We start from the raw sequence: 25,930 nt of genomic DNA on the forward strand, positions 1-25,930 counted from the left end.
TCGAAAGTCAGTTAACCGAAATTAATTAAGTCAGTCAATTCTGTCAACTGACTTTTAACTATATGTACTACTATACATGTAGGATGGCCCTAAAAGTCGAATTGACTGACTTATTTAATTAATTTCGGTTAAATGACTTTTGAGCCATTCTGTGTATATAAATCGCGACGTAAAAAAATAATATTAAAATAAAAATATATTCACATATTTAATATTAATTAAACTTGAACAATGTAAATATCGATAAGGGGCGCTCAAAAGTCAGTTAACCCAGTTAACTGACTTAGCCGTAGTTCGGTTAAATGACTTTTGGGCCATCCTTTACACACTTTCTCTTGTTTTTCCCCCCTAAATTAAACTAGGTGATACCATATAAAAAACCAAAAAAAGAAAGAAAGAAAGAAATATTTTTTTGTATTTAAAACTATTTAGAGTGTTCAATACAGGGGAAATATTTTTAAATATGCATTTTTAACACCAAGAAATGGAAACAAATAGAACAAAATATAAAAGATAACTTATCAAGTTTAAATTATGAAAGAATGGAAAGTATATAAAACAATTTCCTATTGTAGATGCTTACAAGATCAACTTACCTTCCATTATTAAAGTTTATTTGTTTTTTTTACTAGCCGAAAATTTGATATAAAAATAGCAAAAGTTCTTACAATTTTACAAATATATTTGATAAATTGTTTACATTCAATCGTGTATTTGGTAAAGTGTTTATTTCCTTCGCCACTTGATTACAAAACATAACAATTTCTCATAACACTTGAAGATAAACCAATAAAATATGGCTTGAAAATAAAAAAAAAAGACTTTTAAAAATATTATTTTATATCGAGGCCTATTTACTAATTTTTAATAATTTATTTAAAAAAAAATTCCAGCAACGAGTTGCATAAGTTTGCCGGCAAAAAAGTTAAAATTGTGTGTAGCGCCATCTGTTGTGAACTTTTATTTAAAATTATTTTATATTAATAATTATTATAAAATGGCATAAAGCTTAATTTTGAGGATACAGACGAGTTTTATAAACAAATTTAAATTCTAATAAGCAATAAAATCATTAAGTCCAACCCCACTCGAGATGTGACATATGACCCCCTCTATCTCCCCACCTCCGTGACCTTTAACCACCAAAATTAAATAACAACAATGCCACCAGTACACAAACCTTCTTTCCAATTTTCAGTAATTTTCGACAAACGGCTCGGGAATTATTAAGTTTCAAAGTAGGTGAACAAAATCGTGCCCTTCACACAAAACATTCATACATACAGAAAAAGCCCGTGAATTCTCGACGTTTGAAAGTCCCGAGTCCAAAAATGTAAAAATAAATAAACAACCCTACAAAAAGAGTATTTTTAGTGTTATGTTTTACTGTTTTATATTTAACTGGCTCGGCATGCTCGGGATTTGGAGGGGTAAGGATCGGTGAGATTGGGCTGGATGAAGATGATAAAAACAATGGTCTTACTAACTGAAATGTACATTTATAGACACGAGTATTTACAATAATGAAGCTGCAAAACATAAAAAATTGCTCGGGCTTAAGTTAAGGGAGATTTAGTAGTGGTTGGGGGTGGACATAGGGGTCTAAAAAGATGGGAAACGCACTAGTGTCTCCCTAGAATCAAGAAAACAATTGTACAAATTATAATCGTAAAAATAATTGAGATGCCTTACACCAAGGGTGTTCAACTTTTTGGTTCCCTTGGACCACATTTGAAAGAAAAAACGTTGTCTCCGACCACACAAACTATAAAACTACACGTAAAGCTGACACGAGCAGACTTGCCATTCCAGCTCGAAACGAACAATGAAATAATTTATGTAGCCAAGTCAAATTTTTGTAGCCCAAAAAGTAGCCAATGTACTAAATGAGTTTTTGTGCGCCAAACTAAAAAAAGAGTGGCTCATTTTGGCGTAAAGTAGTCGAATCATTTCATTTGAGGTACAGTACATAATATGCGTAGCGTATAATTTATGGTGGCAGCCATCTTAACTTCTATCATCAGCGCTTGTGAACCTCGCTGTACTAGCGCTACAGCGGAAAACTTAAAGTGAAAATAGCTTAACAGTCTTTTAACAAAGCGGCTTTACTAAGAAACGCGCCCAATGTATACTTTTAAAGATACTTTATAAGTGTACATTAATGCATCTTGTGACAATTTTTTTATTAAAAAGTGTTACAACGTCGCGCGTAGTTCAAAAAATAAGTACATAAAGATCTCAATGTTTTAAGTTTAAGATGTTATGCTGAGCTGCATTTATTACATTTACGGGCCTCTTGCAGTCCGCGGGCTAGACAGCCTTGCCTTACACCTTCGACAATGGGATGCTTTGTCCCATTGTCGAGGGTGTAAGACATTTCACAATTTACTTGTAAAAAAACACCCAAAAATTTAAATAAAAATTTATTGATGTAATTATTTGTCTTTAAGCTTTGAAAATGTAAAATTTTTGGCTGATGTCTATGAGGTAATTTGGTGTTTAGTTTTATTGGTGTACGGCAACGCTATACACCAATAAAACTAAATCAAAGGGGAATCTGCTGAGAGGTGCCTCCGGGAGGTCTTTTATGGGAAAATGGCCCCTATTTAGGTGTTACAAAAGTGAAGGGAATCCGGAAAACTTCGTTGGCCAGGAGCAAACCTACCGAACACTTGTGTTCAGTGGTTTTGTCGTTTTCACTCGGCCACTGGTGGCCTCCGTGGGGACGGGAACCTCATAGAATCGAAGAATATTAATGCCAGATATCATATGGATACGTTGAACTCTTTACGTAACATATATACAAACATATATATTGTGACTTTTATATTGTACAATACAGTATATGGCGTGTCTTAAACATTTAAAACGCTACAGAATTATTTTTTTATTTTTAAAATATTAAATTTCGAATAATGAATAAAGTTTTACTAAAAATAATTGATCAGAAATGCAGTAATTTAAAGCAGAAAATATTTATTTCATTATCATTAACATAATACAATTTTTTTAAAAGAAGCAAAATGTAATTTATTATTTAACTTTTCATTATTTTATTTTTTATTTTTCAAATTAGCATCAGTAATGTCGGGGGTATCTACTGCTACTGATAAAGATAAAGTGAATTTTAATGGTTGAGGTCGAGCAGTATCAAAAGCACTAGTTCCATTCAGAACTGACGAAGATTTTGTCTTATTAAATATTGATTCAGTATTATTTATACCACTTAAACTGCTTTGGGATACGTTAAATGCGGTTACATTTGCCGGAATTATTGATAGTTTATGCAAATTTAGATTATTGACATCAGTTACATTGCTCATATTTGTCAAATTACTTGAAGACGCGAGAGATTTTGACATTGTTCCATTGAGTATTACTGATGTCATATTCTGTGCAGAATATTCCTTGGTAATATTTGACACCCGTGTAATATTAACTGCTTCGGTTGTTGTGTTAGCTGATGCATTACTCAAAGTACCTTCCTTAGTGGTTTCTGATGCAGAAGGTTCGTAAGGTTCGTCTCTCTTGACTCTACTCGAACTGCTTCGGTAGTAGGTTCCATAGGTTTTGTAAGAGTTGCCAGTAGATTGTGGTGATGATACAATTCTGGTTTTATGCACTGTATATTTTCCATTTCCTCCTTGTGTAAAGGTGTTTTTGCTTGTACCTCCACTTACGGAATGAGAGCTCATGCTTCCACTACTTCCACTGTAATATCCTCCACTTACGGATTGAGGGCTCATACTTTCACTACTTCCACTATAATACCCTCCATTTACGGATTGAGGGCTCATACTTCCACTATTTCCACTGTAAGATCCTCCACTTACGGATTGAGGGCCCATATTTCCACTACTTCCACTGTAATATCCTCCAGTTACAGATTGAGGACTTGTATCACCTGAAACGCTTTTTTGAGTATAATAGGTAACAGTTTTACCATTTTTATTATGTGTAGTGTAGCTATAGCTACCACCATTTCCTCCAGTACTATGAGAGCTATATGAGGTATAGGAACCAGCATTTCCTCCCTTGTTGTGTGTACCATAACTATAAGCACTACCATTTACTCCGCTGTTAAGTGTATTAAAATTATACGCGCCATTTCCACCGTTACTTTTGCTGTAACTATATACTACACCCTTTCCTCCATTATCATATGTGTTTTGGGAATATATTCCTCCACTATTTTCTCTGTTTGTGTAATATCTCGTACCATTTGGAAAATAACCATAATTCACAGATATATTCCAGGCTCTTGAGTGACTTACTGCTGGATATTCAAAACTTTGCGAAGATAAATGGTGAAGTTGTGCTGAAGAATTCCATGCAGATAAACTCATATTGCTGTTATAACCAGAATGACGTTGCGTTACTATTGTTCCATTAGGATACTTGTAAGTGTAAGTAAAATTAGCGCGCCACATTCCTGAATTTCCAGCAGGATGTTGATATTGCCAGGATTGATCATTCAATTTTCTATAAAGGCTGAGGTTAAAACGATTATACTCGCCAGAACCATATTTTCCATAATCTTCAGGCGAATAGGAACCAGTTACCCATGATCTATTATACATTCCCATATTTCTTTCGTTTGGATACTGATAAGTCATTGTGTAATTCCAACGTTTATGAGGAGATTCAGATTGATAGCCTCCGTATCGAGTATACGTCCTGTTTGTTACATAATACCCATTGATTCCATGATTTTGACTATTCTCATTATTTGTGGAACCATTCTTATACCATGAATAACTCCAAGCTCCTTGGCCTTGGGGATAATAAGATTCATTTTTTGTTTGCCCGTTTGGTGTTATGGTATAACGTAAAAATCCAGAATTTCCACTGTTTCCTGTATTAGATTCATAATTAAATCTTTGATTTTCATTATGACTTTCAGAATATGGCGCAGTTCCGTTTTTGTGATAAGAATAATAATATGAAGAATAACTACTTGAATTTTCATTGTAAGAAACCACAGAACCATTTCTAAAAGGAAAAAATAAATCTACAGGATGTCCGTTTCCTGTAGGATTTGTTCCATTGATAACAAAGGAATATGTTGCATTCCATTTTCCATGTTGATATTGAGGATAAGTATTGTTATATTGATAATAATATCTGTAAACTGAACCACTTTGATATCCATTAGATTCATTTTGGGAAGGATATTGATATTGATATGATCCGCTTGGTTGAGTTATATTATAATAATATTTAACTCCATTTACCATATAATAAGTTGTATTCCAAGTTTTATGATATCGCATACCGGTAGGATAGCTGCTGTTATATTGATAAGAATATATCGAACCTTCAGGAAAATCTCTATATGATACAACTGAACCGTTTTCGTAAGGATAATAATAATGAAATTGATATCCGGGTTGACTTATATTGTAACTATATTGATATTGATGAGGTACAGTTCCGTTATAAGTTGTATACCACCTGCTATATTGCGATCCTGCTGGAAGTGTAGTATTATAATGATACATATACTGATAAGTAAATGCTTGACCTTCTGGAAGATCTCTGAAGGAAACAATTGATCCATTTTGATACGGATAAAAGAAGTTCATATTACTTTCTCCTGAGTGGCTCCAATTATATTGATATTGAGGAACAGTTCCATTCATCATGTAGTAGTAAGTTGCATTCCATTTATACTGAGATTGCAATGGGCTATAGGTGTGTTGGCGATAATGATAATAACTAAAACCCATATTTTCTGAATTGTCCCTGAATGACACCATCGAACCATTCTGATACGGAAAATATTCAAAATATCCTTCTGGACGACTACTGAAATTGTATGTTTCCGTAGGCAGAGTTATGTTGACTGTATAACGATAGGTTTTGTTGTAAGTGTTATATTGATTTCCATTCCAATATTCTTCATTTGGATAGTATGGTACTCTTGTACCATTACTAGTGTAATAATAAGTTCTATTCCAAATGGTAGAGCGTGATTGATTTTCAGGGAAAGAGTTATTATATTGATAATTCTGATATCCTTGTGGATATTGAATGTAAGAAATATGCGATTCATTTTCATACGGATAATATTCCATTCCAAGTCTATAATTATACTGATACCACTGATATTGATACTGTGGTATTGAACCATTTATAGTATAATAATATGTCCTGTTATATCCTTGTGGTTGATTATTATAATATAGATTCCATTGATTTTGGGGAATTGAACTGTTTAAGGTATAATAATAACTCATATTGTAACCCTGAGGGTATCGACCATTTTGATATTGGTACCATTGAGAATGTGGTACTGAACCATTCAATGTATAATAATAACTCATATTGTAACCCTGAGGGTATCGACCATTTTGATATTGGTACCATTGAGAATGTGGTACTGAACCATTCAATGTATAATAATAACTCATATTGTAACCCTGAGGGTATCGACCATTTTGATATTGGTACCATTGAGAATGTGGTACTGAACCATTCAATGTATAATAATAACTCATATTGTAACCCTGAGGGTATCGACCATTTTGATATTGGTACCATTGAGAATGTGGTACTGAACCATTCAATGTATAATAATAGCTCATATTGTAACCCTGAGGGTATCGACCATTTTGATATTGGTACCATTGAGAATGTGGTACTGAACCATTCAATGTATAATAATAGCTCATATTGTAACCCTGAGGGTATCGACCATTTTGATATTGGTACCATTGAGAATGTGGTACTGAACCATTCAATGTATAATAATAGCTCATATTGTAACCCTGAGGGTATCGACCATTTTGATATTGGTACCATTGAGAATGTGGTACTGAACCATTCAATGTATAATAATAGCTCATATTGTAACCCTGAGGGTATCGACCATTTTGATATTGGTACCATTGAGAATGTGGTACTGAACCATTCAATGTATAATAATAGCTCATATTGTAACCCTGAGGGTATCGACCATTTTGATATTGGTACCATTGAGAATGTGGTACTGAACCATTCAATGTATAATAATAGCTCATATTGTAACCCTGAGGGTATCGACCATTTTGATATTGGTACCATTGAGAATGTGGTACTGAACCATTCAATGTATAATAATAGCTCATATTGTAACCCTGAGGGTATCGACCATTTTGATATTGGTACCATTGAGAATGTGGTACTGAACCATTCAATGTATAATAATAGCTCATATTGTAACCCTGAGGGTATCGACCATTTTGATATTGGTACCATTGAGAATGTGGTACTGAACCATTCAATGTATAATAATAGCTCATATTGTAACCCTGAGGGTATCGACCATTTTGATATTGGTACCATTGAGAATGTGGTACTGAACCATTCAATGTATAATAATAGCTCATATTGTAACCCTGAGGGTATCGACCATTTTGATATTGGTACCATTGAGAATGTGGTACTGAACCATTCAATGTATAATAATAGCTCATATTGTAACCCTGAGGGTATCGACCATTTTGATATTGGTACCATTGAGAATGTGGTACTGAACCATTCAATGTATAATAATAGCTCATATTGTAACCCTGAGGGTATCGACCATTTTGATATTGGTACCATTGAGAATGTGGTACTGAACCATTCAATGTATAATAATAGCTCATATTGTAACCCTGAGGGTATCGACCATTTTGATATTGGTACCATTGAGAATGTGGTACTGAACCATTCAATGTATAATAATAGCTCATATTGTAACCCTGAGGGTATCGACCATTTTGATATTGGTACCATTGAGAATGTGGTACTGAACCATTCAATGTATAATAATAGCTCATATTGTAACCCTGAGGGTATCGACCATTTTGATATTGGTACCATTGAGAATGTGGTACTGAACCATTCAATGTATAATAATAGCTCATATTGTAACCCTGAGGGTATCGACCATTTTGATATTGGTACCATTGAGAATGTGGTACTGAACCATTCAATGTATAATAATAGCTCATATTGTAACCCTGAGGGTATCGACCATTTTGATATTGGTACCATTGAGAATGTGGTACTGAACCATTCAATGTATAATAATAGCTCATATTGTAACCCTGAGGGTATCGACCATTTTGATATTGGTACCATTGAGAATGTGGTACTGAACCATTCAATGTATAATAATAGCTCATATTGTAACCCTGAGGGTATCGACCATTTTGATATTGGTACCATTGAGAATGTGGTACTGAACCATTCAATGTATAATAATAGCTCATATTGTAACCCTGAGGGTATCGACCATTTTGATATTGGTACCATTGAGAATGTGGTACTGAACCATTCAATGTATAATAATAGCTCATATTGTAACCCTGAGGGTATCGACCATTTTGATATTGGTACCATTGAGAATGTGGTACTGAACCATTCAATGTATAATAATAGCTCATATTGTAACCCTGAGGGTATCGACCATTTTGATATTGGTACCATTGAGAATGTGGTACTGAACCATTCAATGTATAATAATAGCTCATATTGTAACCCTGAGGGTATCGACCATTTTGATATTGGTACCATTGAGAATGTGGTACTGAACCATTCAATGTATAATAATAGCTCATATTGTAACCCTGAGGGTATCGACCATTTTGATATTGGTACCATTGAGAATGTGGTACTGAACCATTCAATGTATAATAATAGCTCATATTGTAACCCTGAGGGTATCGACCATTTTGATATTGGTACCATTGAGAATGTGGTACTGAACCATTCAATGTATAATAATAGCTCATATTGTAACCCTGAGGGTATCGACCATTTTGATATTGGTACCATTGAGAATGTGGTACTGAACCATTCAATGTATAATAATAGCTCATATTGTAACCCTGAGGGTATCGACCATTTTGATATTGGTACCATTGAGAATGTGGTACTGAACCATTCAATGTATAATAATAGCTCATATTGTAACCCTGAGGGTATCGACCATTTTGATATTGGTACCATTGAGAATGTGGTACTGAACCATTCAATGTATAATAATAGCTCATATTGTAACCCTGAGGGTATCGACCATTTTGATATTGGTACCATTGAGAATGTGGTACTGAACCATTCAATGTATAATAATAGCTCATATTGTAACCCTGAGGGTATCGACCATTTTGATATTGGTACCATTGAGAATGTGGTACTGAACCATTCAATGTATAATAATAGCTCATATTGTAACCCTGAGGGTATCGACCATTTTGATATTGGTACCATTGAGAATGTGGTACTGAACCATTCAATGTATAATAATAGCTCATATTGTAACCCTGAGGGTATCGACCATTTTGATATTGGTACCATTGAGAATGTGGTACTGAACCATTCAATGTATAATAATAGCTCATATTGTAACCCTGAGGGTATCGACCATTTTGATATTGGTACCATTGAGAATGTGGTACTGAACCATTCAATGTATAATAATAGCTCATATTGTAACCCTGAGGGTATCGACCATTTTGATATTGGTACCATTGAGAATGTGGTACTGAACCATTCAATGTATAATAATAGCTCATATTGTAACCCTGAGGGTATCGACCATTTTGATATTGGTACCATTGAGAATGTGGTACTGAACCATTCAATGTATAATAATAGCTCATATTGTAACCCTGAGGGTATCGACCATTTTGATATTGGTACCATTGAGAATGTGGTACTGAACCATTCAATGTATAATAATAGCTCATATTGTAACCCTGAGGGTATCGACCATTTTGATATTGGTACCATTGAGAATGTGGTACTGAACCATTCAATGTATAATAATAGCTCATATTGTAACCCTGAGGGTATCGACCATTTTGATATTGGTACCATTGAGAATGTGGTACTGAACCATTCAATGTATAATAATAGCTCATATTGTAACCCTGAGGGTATCGACCATTTTGATATTGGTACCATTGAGAATGTGGTACTGAACCATTCAATGTATAATAATAGCTCATATTGTAACCCTGAGGGTATCGACCATTTTGATATTGGTACCATTGAGAATGTGGTACTGAACCATTCAATGTATAATAATAGCTCATATTGTAACCCTGAGGGTATCGACCATTTTGATATTGGTACCATTGAGAATGTGGTACTGAACCATTCAATGTATAATAATAGCTCATATTGTAACCCTGAGGGTATCGACCATTTTGATANTGTATATTTGTTGGTTCACTCTCAGTTTCTTGTTCTGGCTCTTCCCATATGTTCTGTGTTGATTTCTCTTCTTGTTCTTCCTTCAATTCCTCAATTAATTCCTGTATATTTGTTGGTTCACTCGCAGTTTCTTGTTCTGGCTCTTCCCATATGTTCTGTGTTGACTTCTCTTCTTGTTCTTCCTTCAATTCCTCAAGTATTTCTTTTATGTTTGTTGGTTCACTGGAAATTCCTTGTTCTGTTAGTATTTTTTGCCGTTCTTCATTTTCATTTGTTCCTTCTATGGATTCACTGGGTTCTGTTATGTCGTATTCATTAACGTATTTTTCATATTCTTTTTCTGGAGATCTTGTAATTATTTCTGTAGGAAACTCCCACAAGTCTTTGTTTGGCATTTCAGATGTAAGCGGTTCCCTATTGTTTCTCTCTCTATTATGTCTCCACAACTCTTGCTTTCTCTTTAATATTTCCTTGAACTTGTTCATTGAAAGAAGTGTTTTTGACAGGGGAATATAATAATGTAGTATAATTTTTGTAAAATATTGATTACTTGGAACATCATTATTTTGCAACCAATAATTATATGCTACTGCGTTACGCTGTTCCGGTTGATTGAGAAAGAAATTGTGTTTGTGTGCAATGTCATTTGATAAAGCACTCAAATATCTTTGGAGATATGGTTCGTTGTTATATCCTGTGTTTTCGTTCATATTATACCAATTCGGAATGGATAATGGAGGATGTAAATAGAAAGCTACTCTAGTGCTCTGTGCTGGATAACCATTCAAATTCATTCCATTTACAAGCGTTTGATATCCTTGATATAACTGTAATGGGTATCGATCGCTTGAAAATTCTTCATAATTATCAGGATATGGCAAATTCATCAACACGTGATGCATATTAGTTAATGTACTTTGTTGCATTTCATTACGTAATCCTTGTATCAAATCCTTATCCATATTTGGGTATTGCTTTAAAATTTGTTCCATGTATAAATTTCTGTTCAACATTGCATAACTAGTCGCGTTGAGAATTAAATGATGCAAATAGCCTATAAACACCTTTTTGTGTGCAATATCCAGGTAAAGTGGTAGTTTCTTGTGGTTAAGGATCATCGTACGAGTGAAATTATGATATAAATTTGCGTAATTTTGATAGAAAAGAGAAGAGTTATACATGTTCTCACTCAACTCTGTATTTATCATACCCGGATTCATCATTACTCTATGATCCATATAACCAATAATCATTTTATTACCTCTTCTGCCTTCAAACAATGGATATAGAATTTTTGCCATACAGAGATCATCAGTTACATTTTGATTCCTGGACTTTGTGTTATCACCCTCGAATAGATTATGAGGAATTTCCAATATAAAATGATGAATCACTTGAGAAGCATTTTTTGGAATTTTTATGTTAGAATTCAAAAACATGCCCTTATTTAAATAAGAATCATCATCGCCAAAATAGGAATAATCATTATTCAGCCATGGCATTTCAGGAGAGCCATCATCTAAATTATAATAATCATCATCATCGTTGCGGTCGCTTTTCATTAATGGATAATAATTCATTATCCACGATAATTCTCTATTTTGATCATTATACTTCGGATAATCTTCGATAATTGGGGGAACGTTATAATTTTTATGATGCGGAGTTTTGTAATTAATACTTAAAGGTGAATCGAGTGCATTTTTATAAGGCCATTTTGGAGCTACATGATTATCTGCAAATAATAAAAATAAAATCAGCGTTTTAAATAAAATGTTATTGAAAATCTTTTTACTTTAGATAAAATTAACTAAATCACATTTCTTTTTTTAACCAGAGATTGCTGATACGGATTTAAAATACAAAATTGTTACAAGAATTCATAATAAAGATTCCTGTTTGAATTGACTTAAGTCAATTCCAATAAGAATCTTTACTACCAGCACATTCTGTGTTGTGAGCTATATTATAGAATTTAAGGGTATGAAACAGCCAGGGGCGGACTGGCCCTAAAATTTTTGTGTGGAAAATTTATTACCAGCCCATCCCACAAATAAAAAAATGTATTTTTTCTATTTATCTTTAAATATATTCAAAATACAACATTGACAAAAATTACAATAAGCACAAGTCTATATTCTACAATATTAATTTTTTATTTCGAAGTTTGCTTTGTTGAGCAATAATATTAATGACATCATCAGAATGTATTTCGTTTAAAAAATCCTTCTCCACTGACATTAACACGAAGGCTTCTAGATTTTCTTGCGAGATACTNAATTTCGGTTAAATGACTTTTGAGCCATTCTGTGTATATAAATCGCGACGTAAAAAAATAATATTAAAATAAAAATATATTCACATATTTAATATTAATTAAACTTGAACAATGTAAATATCGATAAGGGGCGCTCAAAAGTCAGTTAACCCAGTTAACTGACTTAGCCGTAGTTCGGTTAAATGACTTTTGGGCCATCCTTTACACACTTTCTCTTGTTTTTCCCCCCTAAATTAAACTAGGTGATACCATATAAAAAACCAAAAAAAGAAAGAAAGAAAGAAATATTTTTTTGTATTTAAAACTATTTAGAGTGTTCAATACAGGGGAAATATTTTTAAATATGCATTTTTAACACCAAGAAATGGAAACAAATAGAACAAAATATAAAAGATAACTTATCAAGTTTAAATTATGAAAGAATGGAAAGTATATAAAACAATTTCCTATTGTAGATGCTTACAAGATCAACTTACCTTCCATTATTAAAGTTTATTTGTTTTTTTTACTAGCCGAAAATTTGATATAAAAATAGCAAAAGTTCTTACAATTTTACAAATATATTTGATAAATTGTTTACATTCAATCGTGTATTTGGTAAAGTGTTTATTTCCTTCGCCACTTGATTACAAAACATAACAATTTCTCATAACACTTGAAGATAAACCAATAAAATATGGCTTGAAAATAAAAAAAAAAGACTTTTAAAAATATTATTTTATATCGAGGCCTATTTACTAATTTTTAATAATTTATTTAAAAAAAAATTCCAGCAACGAGTTGCATAAGTTTGCCGGCAAAAAAGTTAAAATTGTGTGTAGCGCCATCTGTTGTGAACTTTTATTTAAAATTATTTTATATTAATAATTATTATAAAATGGCATAAAGCTTAATTTTGAGGATACAGACGAGTTTTATAAACAAATTTAAATTCTAATAAGCAATAAAATCATTAAGTCCAACCCCACTCGAGATGTGACATATGACCCCCTCTATCTCCCCACCTCCGTGACCTTTAACCACCAAAATTAAATAACAACAATGCCACCAGTACACAAACCTTCTTTCCAATTTTCAGTAATTTTCGACAAACGGCTCGGGAATTATTAAGTTTCAAAGTAGGTGAACAAAATCGTGCCCTTCACACAAAACATTCATACATACAGAAAAAGCCCGTGAATTCTCGACGTTTGAAAGTCCCGAGTCCAAAAATGTAAAAATAAATAAACAACCCTACAAAAAGAGTATTTTTAGTGTTATGTTTTACTGTTTTATATTTAACTGGCTCGGCATGCTCGGGATTTGGAGGGGTAAGGATCGGTGAGATTGGGCTGGATGAAGATGATAAAAACAATGGTCTTACTAACTGAAATGTACATTTATAGACACGAGTATTTACAATAATGAAGCTGCAAAACATAAAAAATTGCTCGGGCTTAAGTTAAGGGAGATTTAGTAGTGGTTGGGGGTGGACATAGGGGTCTAAAAAGATGGGAAACGCACTAGTGTCTCCCTAGAATCAAGAAAACAATTGTACAAATTATAATCGTAAAAATAATTGAGATGCCTTACACCAAGGGTGTTCAACTTTTTGGTTCCCTTGGACCACATTTGAAAGAAAAAACGTTGTCTCCGACCACACAAACTATAAAACTACACGTAAAGCTGACACGAGCAGACTTGCCATTCCAGCTCGAAACGAACAATGAAATAATTTATGTAGCCAAGTCAAATTTTTGTAGCCCAAAAAGTAGCCAATGTACTAAATGAGTTTTTGTGCGCCAAACTAAAAAAAGAGTGGCTCATTTTGGCGTAAAGTAGTCGAATCATTTCATTTGAGGTACAGTACATAATATGCGTAGCGTATAATTTATGGTGGCAGCCATCTTAACTTCTATCATCAGCGCTTGTGAACCTCGCTGTACTAGCGCTACAGCGGAAAACTTAAAGTGAAAATAGCTTAACAGTCTTTTAACAAAGCGGCTTTACTAAGAAACGCGCCCAATGTATACTTTTAAAGATACTTTATAAGTGTACATTAATGCATCTTGTGACAATTTTTTTATTAAAAAGTGTTACAATGTCGCGCGTAGTTCAAAAAATAAGTACATAAAGATCTCAATGTTTTAAGTTTAAGATGTTATGCTGAGCTGCATTTATTACATTTACGGGCCTCTTGCAGTCCGCGGGCTAGACAGCCTTGCCTTACACCTTCGACAATGGGATGCTTTGTCCCATTGTCGAGGGTGTAAGACATTTCACAATTTACTTGTAAAAAAACACCCAAAAATTTAAATAAAAATTTATTGATGTAATTATTTGTCTTTAAGCTTTGAAAATGTAAAATTTTTGGCTGATGTCTATGAGGTAATTTGGTGTTTAGTTTTATTGGTGTACGGCAACGCTATACACCAATAAAACTAAATCAAAGGGGAATCTGCTGAGAGGTGCCTCCGGGAGGTCTTTTATGGGAAAATGGCCCCTATTTAGGTGTTACAAAAGTGAAGGGAATCCGGAAAACTTCGTTGGCCAGGAGCAAACCTACCGAACACTTGTGTTCAGTGGTTTTGTCGTTTTCACTCGGCCACTGGTGGCCTCCGTGGGGACGGGAACCTCATAGAATCGAAGAATATTAATGCCAGATATCATATGGATACGTTGAACTCTTTACGTAACATATATACAAACATATATATTGTGACTTTTATATTGTACAATACAGTATATGGCGTGTCTTAAACATTTAAAACGCTACAGAATTATTTTTTTATTTTTAAAATATTAAATTTCGAATAATGAATAAAGTTTTACTAAAAATAATTGATCAGAAATGCAGTAATTTAAAGCAGAAAATATTTATTTCATTATCATTAACATAATACAATTTTTTTAAAAGAAGCAAAATGTAATTTATTATTTAACTTTTCATTATTTTATTTTTTATTTTTCAAATTAGCATCAGTAATGTCGGGGGTATCTACTGCTACTGATAAAGATAAAGTGAATTTTAATGGTTGAGGTCGAGCAGTATCAATACCACTAGTTCCATTCAGAACTGACGAAGATTTTGTCTTATTAAATATTGATTCAGTATTATTTATACCACTTAAACTGCTTTGGGATACGTTAAATGCGGTTACATTTGCCGGAATTATTGATAGTTTATGCAAATTTAGATTATTGACATCAGTTACATTGCTCATATTTGTCAAATTACTTGAAGACGCGAGAGATTTTGACATTGTTCCATTGAGTATTACTGATGTCATATTCTGTGCAGAATATTCCTTGGTAATATTTGACACCCGTGTAATATTAACTGCTTCGGTTGTTGTGTTAGCTGATGCATTACTCAAAGTACCTTCCTTAGTGGTTTCTGATGCAGAAGGTTCGTAAGGTTCGTCTCTCTTGACTCTACTCGAACTGCTTCGGTAGTAGGTTCCATAGGTTTTGTAAGAGTTGCCAGTAGATTGTGGTGATGATACAATTCTGGTTTTATGCACTGTATATTTTCCATTTCCTCCTTGTGTAAAGGTGTTTTTGCTTGTACCTCCACTTACGGAATGAGAGCTCATGCTTCCACTACTTCCACTGTAATATCCTCCACTTACGGATTGAGGGCTCATACTTTCACTACTTCCACTATAATACCCTCCATTTACGGATTGAGGGCTCATACTTCCACTATTTCCACTGTAAGATCCTCCACTTACGGATTGAGGGCCCATATTTCCACTATTTCCACTGTAATATCCTCCAGTTACAGATTGAGGACTTGTATCACCTGAAACGCTTTTTTGAGTATAATAGGTAACAGTTTTACCATTTTTATTATGTGTAGTGTAGCTATAGCTACCACCATTTCCTCCAGTACTATGAGAGCTATATGAGGTATAGGAACCAGCATTTCCTCCCTTGTTGTGTGTACCATAACTATAAGCACTACCATTTACTCCGCTGTTAAGTGTATTAAAATTATACGCGCCATTTCCACCGTTACTTTTGCTGTAACTATATACTACACCCTTTCCTCCATTATCATATGTGTTTTGGGAATATATTCCTCCACTATTTTCTCTGTTTGTGTAATATCTCGTACCATTTGGAAAATAACCATAATTCACAGATATATTCCAGGCTCTTGAGTGACTTACTGCTGGATATTCAAAACTTTGCGAAGATAAATGGTGAAGTTGTGCTGAAGAATTCCATGCAGATAAACTCATATTGCTGTTATAACCAGAATGACGTTGCGTTACTATTGTTCCATTAGGATACTTGTAAGTGTAAGTAAAATTAGCGCGCCACATTCCTGAATTTCCAGCAGGATGTTGATATTGCCAGGATTGATCATTCAATTTTCTATAAAGGCTGAGGTTAAAACGATTATACTCGCCAGAACCATATTTTCCATAATCTTCAGGCGAATAGGAACCAGTTACCCATGATCTATTATACATTCCCATATTTCTTTCGTTTGGATACTGATAAGTCATTGTGTAATTCCAACGTTTATGAGGAGATTCAGATTGATAGCCTCCGTATCGAGTATACGTCCTGTTTGTTACATAATACCCATTGATTCCATGATTTTGACTATTCTCATTATTTGTGGAACCATTCTTATACCATGAATAACTCCAAGCTCCTTGGCCTTGGGGATAATAAGATTCATTTTTTGTTTGCCCGTTTGGTGTTATGGTATAACGTAAAAATCCAGAATTTCCACTGTTTCCTGTATTAGATTCATAATTAAATCTTTGATTTTCATTATGACTTTCAGAATATGGCGCAGTTCCGTTTTTGTGATAAGAATAATAATATGAAGAATAACTACTTGAATTTTCATTGTAAGAAACCACAGAACCATTTCTAAAAGGAAAAAATAAATCTACAGGATGTCCGTTTCCTGTAGGATTTGTTCCATTGATAACAAAGGAATATGTTGCATTCCATTTTCCATGTTGATATTGAGGATAAGTATTGTTATATTGATAATAATATCTGTAAACTGAACCACTTTGATATCCATTAGATTCATTTTGGGAAGGATATTGATATTGATATGATCCGCTTGGTTGAGTTATATTATAATAATATTTAACTCCATTTACCATATAATAAGTTGTATTCCAAGTTTTATGATATCGCATACCGGTAGGATAGCTGCTGTTATATTGATAAGAATATATCGAACCTTCAGGAAAATCTCTATATGATACAACTGAACCGTTTTCGTAAGGATAATAATAATGAAATTGATATCCGGGTTGACTTATATTGTAACTATATTGATATTGATGAGGTACAGTTCCGTTATAAGTTGTATACCACCTGCTATATTGCGATCCTGCTGGAAGTGTAGTATTATAATGATACATATACTGATAAGTAAATGCTTGACCTTCTGGAAGATCTCTGAAGGAAACAATTGATCCATTTTGATACGGATAAAAGAAGTTCATATTACTTTCTCCTGAGTGGCTCCAATTATATTGATATTGAGGAACAGTTCCATTCATCATGTAGTTGTAAGTTGCATTCCATTTATACTGAGATTGCAATGGGCTATAGGTGTGTTGGCGATAATGATAATAACTAAAACCCATATTTTCTGAATTGTCCCTGAATGACACCATCGAACCATTCTGATACGGAAAATATTCAAAATATCCTTCTGGACGACTACTGAAATTGTATGTTTCCGTAGGCAGAGTTATGTTGACTGTATAACGATAGGTTTTGTTGTAAGTGTTATATTGATTTCCATTCCAATATTCTTCATTTGGATAGTATGGTACTCTTGTACCATTACTAGTGTAATAATAAGTTCTATTCCAAATGGTAGAGCGTGATTGATTTTCAGGGAAAGAGTTATTATATTGATAATTCTGATATCCTTGTGGATATTGAATGTAAGAAATATGCGATTCATTTTCATACGGATAATATTCCATTCCAAGTCTATAATTATACTGATACCACTGATATTGATACTGTGGTATTGAACCATTTATAGTATAATAATATGTCCTGTTATATCCTTGTGGTTGATTATTATAATATAGATTCCATTGATTTTGGGGAATTGAACTGTTTAAGGTATAATAATAACTCATATTGTAACCCTGAGGGTATCGACCATTTTGATATTGGTACCATTGAGAATGTGGTACTGAACCATTCAATGTATAATAATAGCTCATATTGTAACCCTGAGGGTATCGACCATTTTGATATTGGTACCATTGAGAATGTGGTACTGAACCATTCAATGTATAATAATAGCTCATATTGTAACCCTGAGGATATCGACCATTTTGATATTGATACCAGATATATTGATTTTGAGGCATTGATCCATTCATAGTATAATAAGAAGTTCGGTTATAACCTGGAATAGACTTGCCACTTTGATTATAAAATTGAGAATATCTATACCAATAATGCTGATCTTGAGGATTCATGTATTGTCCACTTTCATTTTGATGATTATAGAAGTACGACATATTCATCCAATTATTGTTAGAATTTGGACCATGCGGATACTGACCATTCATATTATTGTTCCATATAGTTTGATTATATTGCCCTGCTGGAAAAGAATGATTTCTGTACTGCAAATAATAATAATAATTTTGCTGATATTCAGGATATCTTGAAGATAAATCTTGCATAGAATAATTCCATTTAGAAATGTCTTGTCGCACGCCTGTCTGATCAGTATAATTCCAATTAAAATTCGGATAATACTGATCTTGCTGGTACTGAAGTTTATTATAATTTTCCTGACCAGATTGTCCTGGATACGAGAGATTAGGATATTGAGTAAATTTTTCCGGATTTTCTTTAAATTTGCTTTGTCCCCAATTCTCTCGGTTAACAAGCTCATTTGAATTGATTTGTTCTATTTCTTCATTCAAGTTTCCCTTATTTCTATTTGGCATAGGGTTCAATTCTTGCTCTTTCTCCCACTCACTAATTGTCTCTTGTAAGTTTGTTGGTTCACTCGAAGTTCCTTGTTCTGTCTGTCCCCATATGTTCTGTGTTGATTTCTCTTCTTGTTCTTCCTTCAATTCCTCAAGTATTTCTTGTATGTTTGTTGGTTCACTCGAAGTTTCTTGTTCTGGCGTTCCCCATATGTTCTGTGTATAGGAACCAGCATTTCCTCCCTTGTTGTGTGTACCATAACTATAAGCACTACCATTTACTCCGCTGTTAAGTGTATTAAAATTATACGCGCCATTTCCACCGTTACTTTTGCTGTAACTATATACTACACCCTTTCCTCCATTATCATATGTGTTTTGGGAATATATTCCTCCACTATTTTCTCTGTTTGTGTAATATCTCGTACCATTTGGAAAATAACCATAATTCACAGATATATTCCAGGCTCTTGAGTGACTTACTGCTGGATATTCAAAACTTTGCGAAGATAAATGGTGAAGTTGTGCTGAAGAATTCCATGCAGATAAACTCATATTGCTGTTATAACCAGAATGACGTTGCGTTACTATTGTTCCATTAGGATACTTGTAAGTGTAAGTAAAATTAGCGCGCCACATTCCTGAATTTCCAGCAGGATGTTGATATTGCCAGGATTGATCATTCAATTTTCTATAAAGGCTGAGGTTAAAACGATTATACTCGCCAGAACCATATTTTCCATAATCTTCAGGCGAATAGGAACCAGTTACCCATGATCTATTATACATTCCCATATTTCTTTCGTTTGGATACTGATAAGTCATTGTGTAATTCCAACGTTTATGAGGAGATTCAGATTGATAGCCTCCGTATCGAGTATACGTCCTGTTTGTTACATAATACCCATTGATTCCATGATTTTGACTATTCTCATTATTTGTGGAACCATTCTTATACCATGAATAACTCCAAGCTCCTTGGCCTTGGGGATAATAAGATTCATTTTTTGTTTGCCCGTTTGGTGTTATGGTATAACGTAAAAATCCAGAATTTCCACTGTTTCCTGTATTAGATTCATAATTAAATCTTTGATTTTCATTATGACTTTCAGAATATGGCGCAGTTCCGTTTTTGTGATAAGAATAATAATATGAAGAATAACTACTTGAATTTTCATTGTAAGAAACCACAGAACCATTTCTAAAAGGAAAAAATAAATCTACAGGATGTCCGTTTCCTGTAGGATTTGTTCCATTGATAACAAAGGAATATGTTGCATTCCATTTTCCATGTTGATATTGAGGATAAGTATTGTTATATTGATAATAATATCTGTAAACTGAACCACTTTGATATCCATTAGATTCATTTTGGGAAGGATATTGATATTGATATGATCCGCTTGGTTGAGTTATATTATAATAATATTTAACTCCATTTACCATATAATAAGTTGTATTCCAAGTTTTATGATATCGCATACCGGTAGGATAGCTGCTGTTATATTGATAAGAATATATCGAACCTTCAGGAAAATCTCTATATGATACAACTGAACCGTTTTCGTAAGGATAATAATAATGAAATTGATATCCGGGTTGACTTATATTGTAACTATATTGATATTGATGAGGTACAGTTCCGTTATAAGTTGTATACCACCTGCTATATTGCGATCCTGCTGGAAGTGTAGTATTATAATGATACATATACTGATAAGTAAATGCTTGACCTTCTGGAAGATCTCTGAAGGAAACAATTGATCCATTTTGATACGGATAAAAGAAGTTCATATTACTTTCTCCTGAGTGGCTCCAATTATATTGATATTGAGGAACAGTTCCATTCATCATGTAGTAGTAAGTTGCATTCCATTTATACTGAGATTGCAATGGGCTATAGGTGTGTTGGCGATAATGATAATAACTAAAACCCATATTTTCTGAATTGTCCCTGAATGACACCATCGAACCATTCTGATACGGAAAATATTCAAAATATCCTTCTGGACGACTACTGAAATTGTATGTTTCCGTAGGCAGAGTTATGTTGACTGTATAACGATAGGTTTTGTTGTAAGTGTTATATTGATTTCCATTCCAATATTCTTCATTTGGATAGTATGGTACTCTTGTACCATTACTAGTGTAATAATAAGTTCTATTCCAAATGGTAGAGCGTGATTGATTTTCAGGGAAAGAGTTATTATATTGATAATTCTGATATCCTTGTGGATATTGAATGTAAGAAATATGCGATTCATTTTCATACGGATAATATTCCATTCCAAGTCTATAATTATACTGATACCACTGATATTGATACTGTGGTATTGAACCATTTATAGTATAATAATATGTCCTGTTATATCCTTGTGGTTGATTATTATAATATAGATTCCATTGATTTTGGGGAATTGAACTGTTTAAGGTATAATAATAACTCATATTGTAACCCTGAGGGTATCGACCATTTTGATATTGGTACCATTGAGAATGTGGTACTGAACCATTCAATGTATAATAATAACTCATATTGTAACCCTGAGGGTATCGACCATTTTGATATTGGTACCATTGAGAATGTGGTACTGAACCATTCAATGTATAATAATAACTCATATTGTAACCCTGAGGGTATCGACCATTTTGATATTGGTACCATTGAGAATGTGGTACTGAACCATTCAATGTATAATAATAACTCATATTGTAACCCTGAGGGTATCGACCATTTTGATATTGGTACCATTGAGAATGTGGTACTGAACCATTCAATGTATAATAATAGCTCATATTGTAACCCTGAGGGTATCGACCATTTTGATATTGGTACCATTGAGAATGTGGTACTGAACCATTCAATGTATAATAATAGCTCATATTGTAACCCTGAGGGTATCGACCATTTTGATATTGGTACCATTGAGAATGTGGTACTGAACCATTCAATGTATAATAATAGCTCATATTGTAACCCTGAGGGTATCGACCATTTTGATATTGGTACCATTGAGAATGTGGTACTGAACCATTCAATGTATAATAATAGCTCATATTGTAACCCTGAGGGTATCGACCATTTTGATATTGGTACCATTGAGAATGTGGTACTGAACCATTCAATGTATAATAATAGCTCATATTGTAACCCTGAGGGTATCGACCATTTTGATATTGGTACCATTGAGAATGTGGTACTGAACCATTCAATGTATAATAATAGCTCATATTGTAACCCTGAGGGTATCGACCATTTTGATATTGGTACCATTGAGAATGTGGTACTGAACCATTCAATGTATAATAATAGCTCATATTGTAACCCTGAGGGTATCGACCATTTTGATATTGGTACCATTGAGAATGTGGTACTGAACCATTCAATGTATAATAATAGCTCATATTGTAACCCTGAGGGTATCGACCATTTTGATATTGGTACCATTGAGAATGTGGTACTGAACCATTCAATGTATAATAATAGCTCATATTGTAACCCTGAGGGTATCGACCATTTTGATATTGGTACCATTGAGAATGTGGTACTGAACCATTCAATGTATAATAATAGCTCATATTGTAACCCTGAGGGTATCGACCATTTTGATATTGGTACCATTGAGAATGTGGTACTGAACCATTCAATGTATAATAATAGCTCATATTGTAACCCTGAGGGTATCGACCATTTTGATATTGGTACCATTGAGAATGTGGTACTGAACCATTCAATGTATAATAATAGCTCATATTGTAACCCTGAGGGTATCGACCATTTTGATATTGGTACCATTGAGAATGTGGTACTGAACCATTCAATGTATAATAATAGCTCATATTGTAACCCTGAGGGTATCGACCATTTTGATATTGGTACCATTGAGAATGTGGTACTGAACCATTCAATGTATAATAATAGCTCATATTGTAACCCTGAGGGTATCGACCATTTTGATATTGGTACCATTGAGAATGTGGTACTGAACCATTCAATGTATAATAATAGCTCATATTGTAACCCTGAGGGTATCGACCATTTTGATATTGGTACCATTGAGAATGTGGTACTGAACCATTCAATGTATAATAATAGCTCATATTGTAACCCTGAGGGTATCGACCATTTTGATATTGGTACCATTGAGAATGTGGTACTGAACCATTCAATGTATAATAATAGCTCATATTGTAACCCTGAGGGTATCGACCATTTTGATATTGGTACCATTGAGAATGTGGTACTGAACCATTCAATGTATAATAATAGCTCATATTGTAACCCTGAGGGTATCGACCATTTTGATATTGGTACCATTGAGAATGTGGTACTGAACCATTCAATGTATAATAATAGCTCATATTGTAACCCTGAGGGTATCGACCATTTTGATATTGGTACCATTGAGAATGTGGTACTGAACCATTCAATGTATAATAATAGCTCATATTGTAACCCTGAGGGTATCGACCATTTTGATATTGGTACCATTGAGAATGTGGTACTGAACCATTCAATGTATAATAATAGCTCATATTGTAACCCTGAGGGTATCGACCATTTTGATATTGGTACCATTGAGAATGTGGTACTGAACCATTCAATGTATAATAATAGCTCATATTGTAACCCTGAGGGTATCGACCATTTTGATATTGGTACCATTGAGAATGTGGTACTGAACCATTCAATGTATAATAATAGCTCATATTGTAACCCTGAGGGTATCGACCATTTTGATATTGGTACCATTGAGAATGTGGTACTGAACCATTCAATGTATAATAATAGCTCATATTGTAACCCTGAGGGTATCGACCATTTTGATATTGGTACCATTGAGAATGTGGTACTGAACCATTCAATGTATAATAATAGCTCATATTGTAACCCTGAGGGTATCGACCATTTTGATATTGGTACCATTGAGAATGTGGTACTGAACCATTCAATGTATAATAATAGCTCATATTGTAACCCTGAGGGTATCGACCATTTTGATATTGGTACCATTGAGAATGTGGTACTGAACCATTCAATGTATAATAATAGCTCATATTGTAACCCTGAGGGTATCGACCATTTTGATATTGGTACCATTGAGAATGTGGTACTGAACCATTCAATGTATAATAATAGCTCATATTGTAACCCTGAGGGTATCGACCATTTTGATATTGGTACCATTGAGAATGTGGTACTGAACCATTCAATGTATAATAATAGCTCATATTGTAACCCTGAGGGTATCGACCATTTTGATATTGGTACCATTGAGAATGTGGTACTGAACCATTCAATGTATAATAATAGCTCATATTGTAACCCTGAGGGTATCGACCATTTTGATATTGGTACCATTGAGAATGTGGTACTGAACCATTCAATGTATAATAATAGCTCATATTGTAACCCTGAGGGTATCGACCATTTTGATATTGGTACCATTGAGAATGTGGTACTGAACCATTCAATGTATAATAATAGCTCATATTGTAACCCTGAGGGTATCGACCATTTTGATATTGGTACCATTGAGAATGTGGTACTGAACCATTCAATGTATAATAATAGCTCATATTGTAACCCTGAGGGTATCGACCATTTTGATATTGGTACCATTGAGAATGTGGTACTGAACCATTCAATGTATAATAATAGCTCATATTGTAACCCTGAGGGTATCGACCATTTTGATATTGGTACCATTGAGAATGTGGTACTGAACCATTCAATGTATAATAATAGCTCATATTGTAACCCTGAGGGTATCGACCNTATAGTTTAGCATTAAGATTCATAGGAGTGGTGAACGGTTTCTAGCAATGTAAACAAATGACCAATTTTCTCTGTTTAGAAGGTAGTTTTGATTATTTTTCTCCTAGGATGCTTTCTGTTTGGGCCGAATCGGACTAATGTAGTGTTTGACTCAGATCGGCCGAACTAATTTAACTTCGGATACGGGTAGGGCCGGGTAAAATGATACAGGCCTACACACAGTGCCGTAACTAGGCAGGTGCAACAGATGCACCCGCACAGGGCCCATTTGGAAGAGGGTCCCAAAATGCACGTGTTTGTTTTATTATTTTCCCAAACCTAATTAATTAAGGGGCCTAAATGCAAGTTCTTGCACAGGGCACAGGAATGGCTAGTTACGACACTGCCTACACTTATACCTATATTATATCTAAAAATTGAAATTTACCTTACTTAAAAAAAAATAAATGAATTTTTTAAAATTAAACTTAACCAAACGGTACATTATGTACATATTTAGAAAAAACGGCCCAAACTGTATACGGCCCATGTGGAATTTTCCACATTATCCACATGGCCAGTCCGCCCCTGGAAACAGCAGCATGTTATGGCCTATGTATATCTAAAGTCTATTGTGTTCATAATGGATGATACCCGTTCACAACGGGATAGGTTAGTGTGAGCATGGAATAGAAAACTGACTGTAAAATATCAGGATATGATTGATCCGTACTGAATAGAAGATCAACCTAAGTAAAAATGTTTAAAAACTAATCT

General features: G+C 33.9%; 1 protein-coding gene across 1 annotated transcript; it reads right to left on the bottom strand.

Annotated features, from left to right (window-relative positions):
- Positions 1–3,010: 3,010 nt before the first annotated feature.
- LOC111627665 lies at positions 3,011–25,167 on the bottom strand. Its single transcript, XM_023371272.1, has 2 exons — positions 22,080–25,167; positions 3,011–10,129 (listed from the first exon to the last, which is right to left on the bottom strand). Exons 1-2 carry the CDS (start codon positions 25,147–25,149, stop codon positions 3,054–3,056), a joined length of 10,146 nt encoding a protein of 3,381 aa, XP_023227040.1. The 5' UTR covers positions 25,150–25,167; the 3' UTR covers positions 3,011–3,053.
- Positions 25,168–25,930: the final 763 nt, after the last annotated feature.

Source organism: Centruroides sculpturatus, unplaced genomic scaffold (assembly GCF_000671375.1).
Source record: "Centruroides sculpturatus isolate CEXI.00-Female unplaced genomic scaffold, Cexi_2.0 scaffold1, whole genome shotgun sequence".
In the NCBI taxonomy this organism is placed as follows: Eukaryota; Metazoa; Arthropoda; class Arachnida; order Scorpiones; family Buthidae; genus Centruroides; species Centruroides sculpturatus.

Coding starts and splice junctions, on each gene's coding strand:
- LOC111627665 (XM_023371272.1), bottom strand. CDS start 25,149: ATGAGCTATTATTATACATTGAATGGTTCAGTACCACATTCTCAATGG. Junction 10,130..22,079: donor TTATTATTATACATTGAATG/GTTCAGTACCAC, acceptor ATACATTGAATG/GTTCAGTACCACATTCTCAA.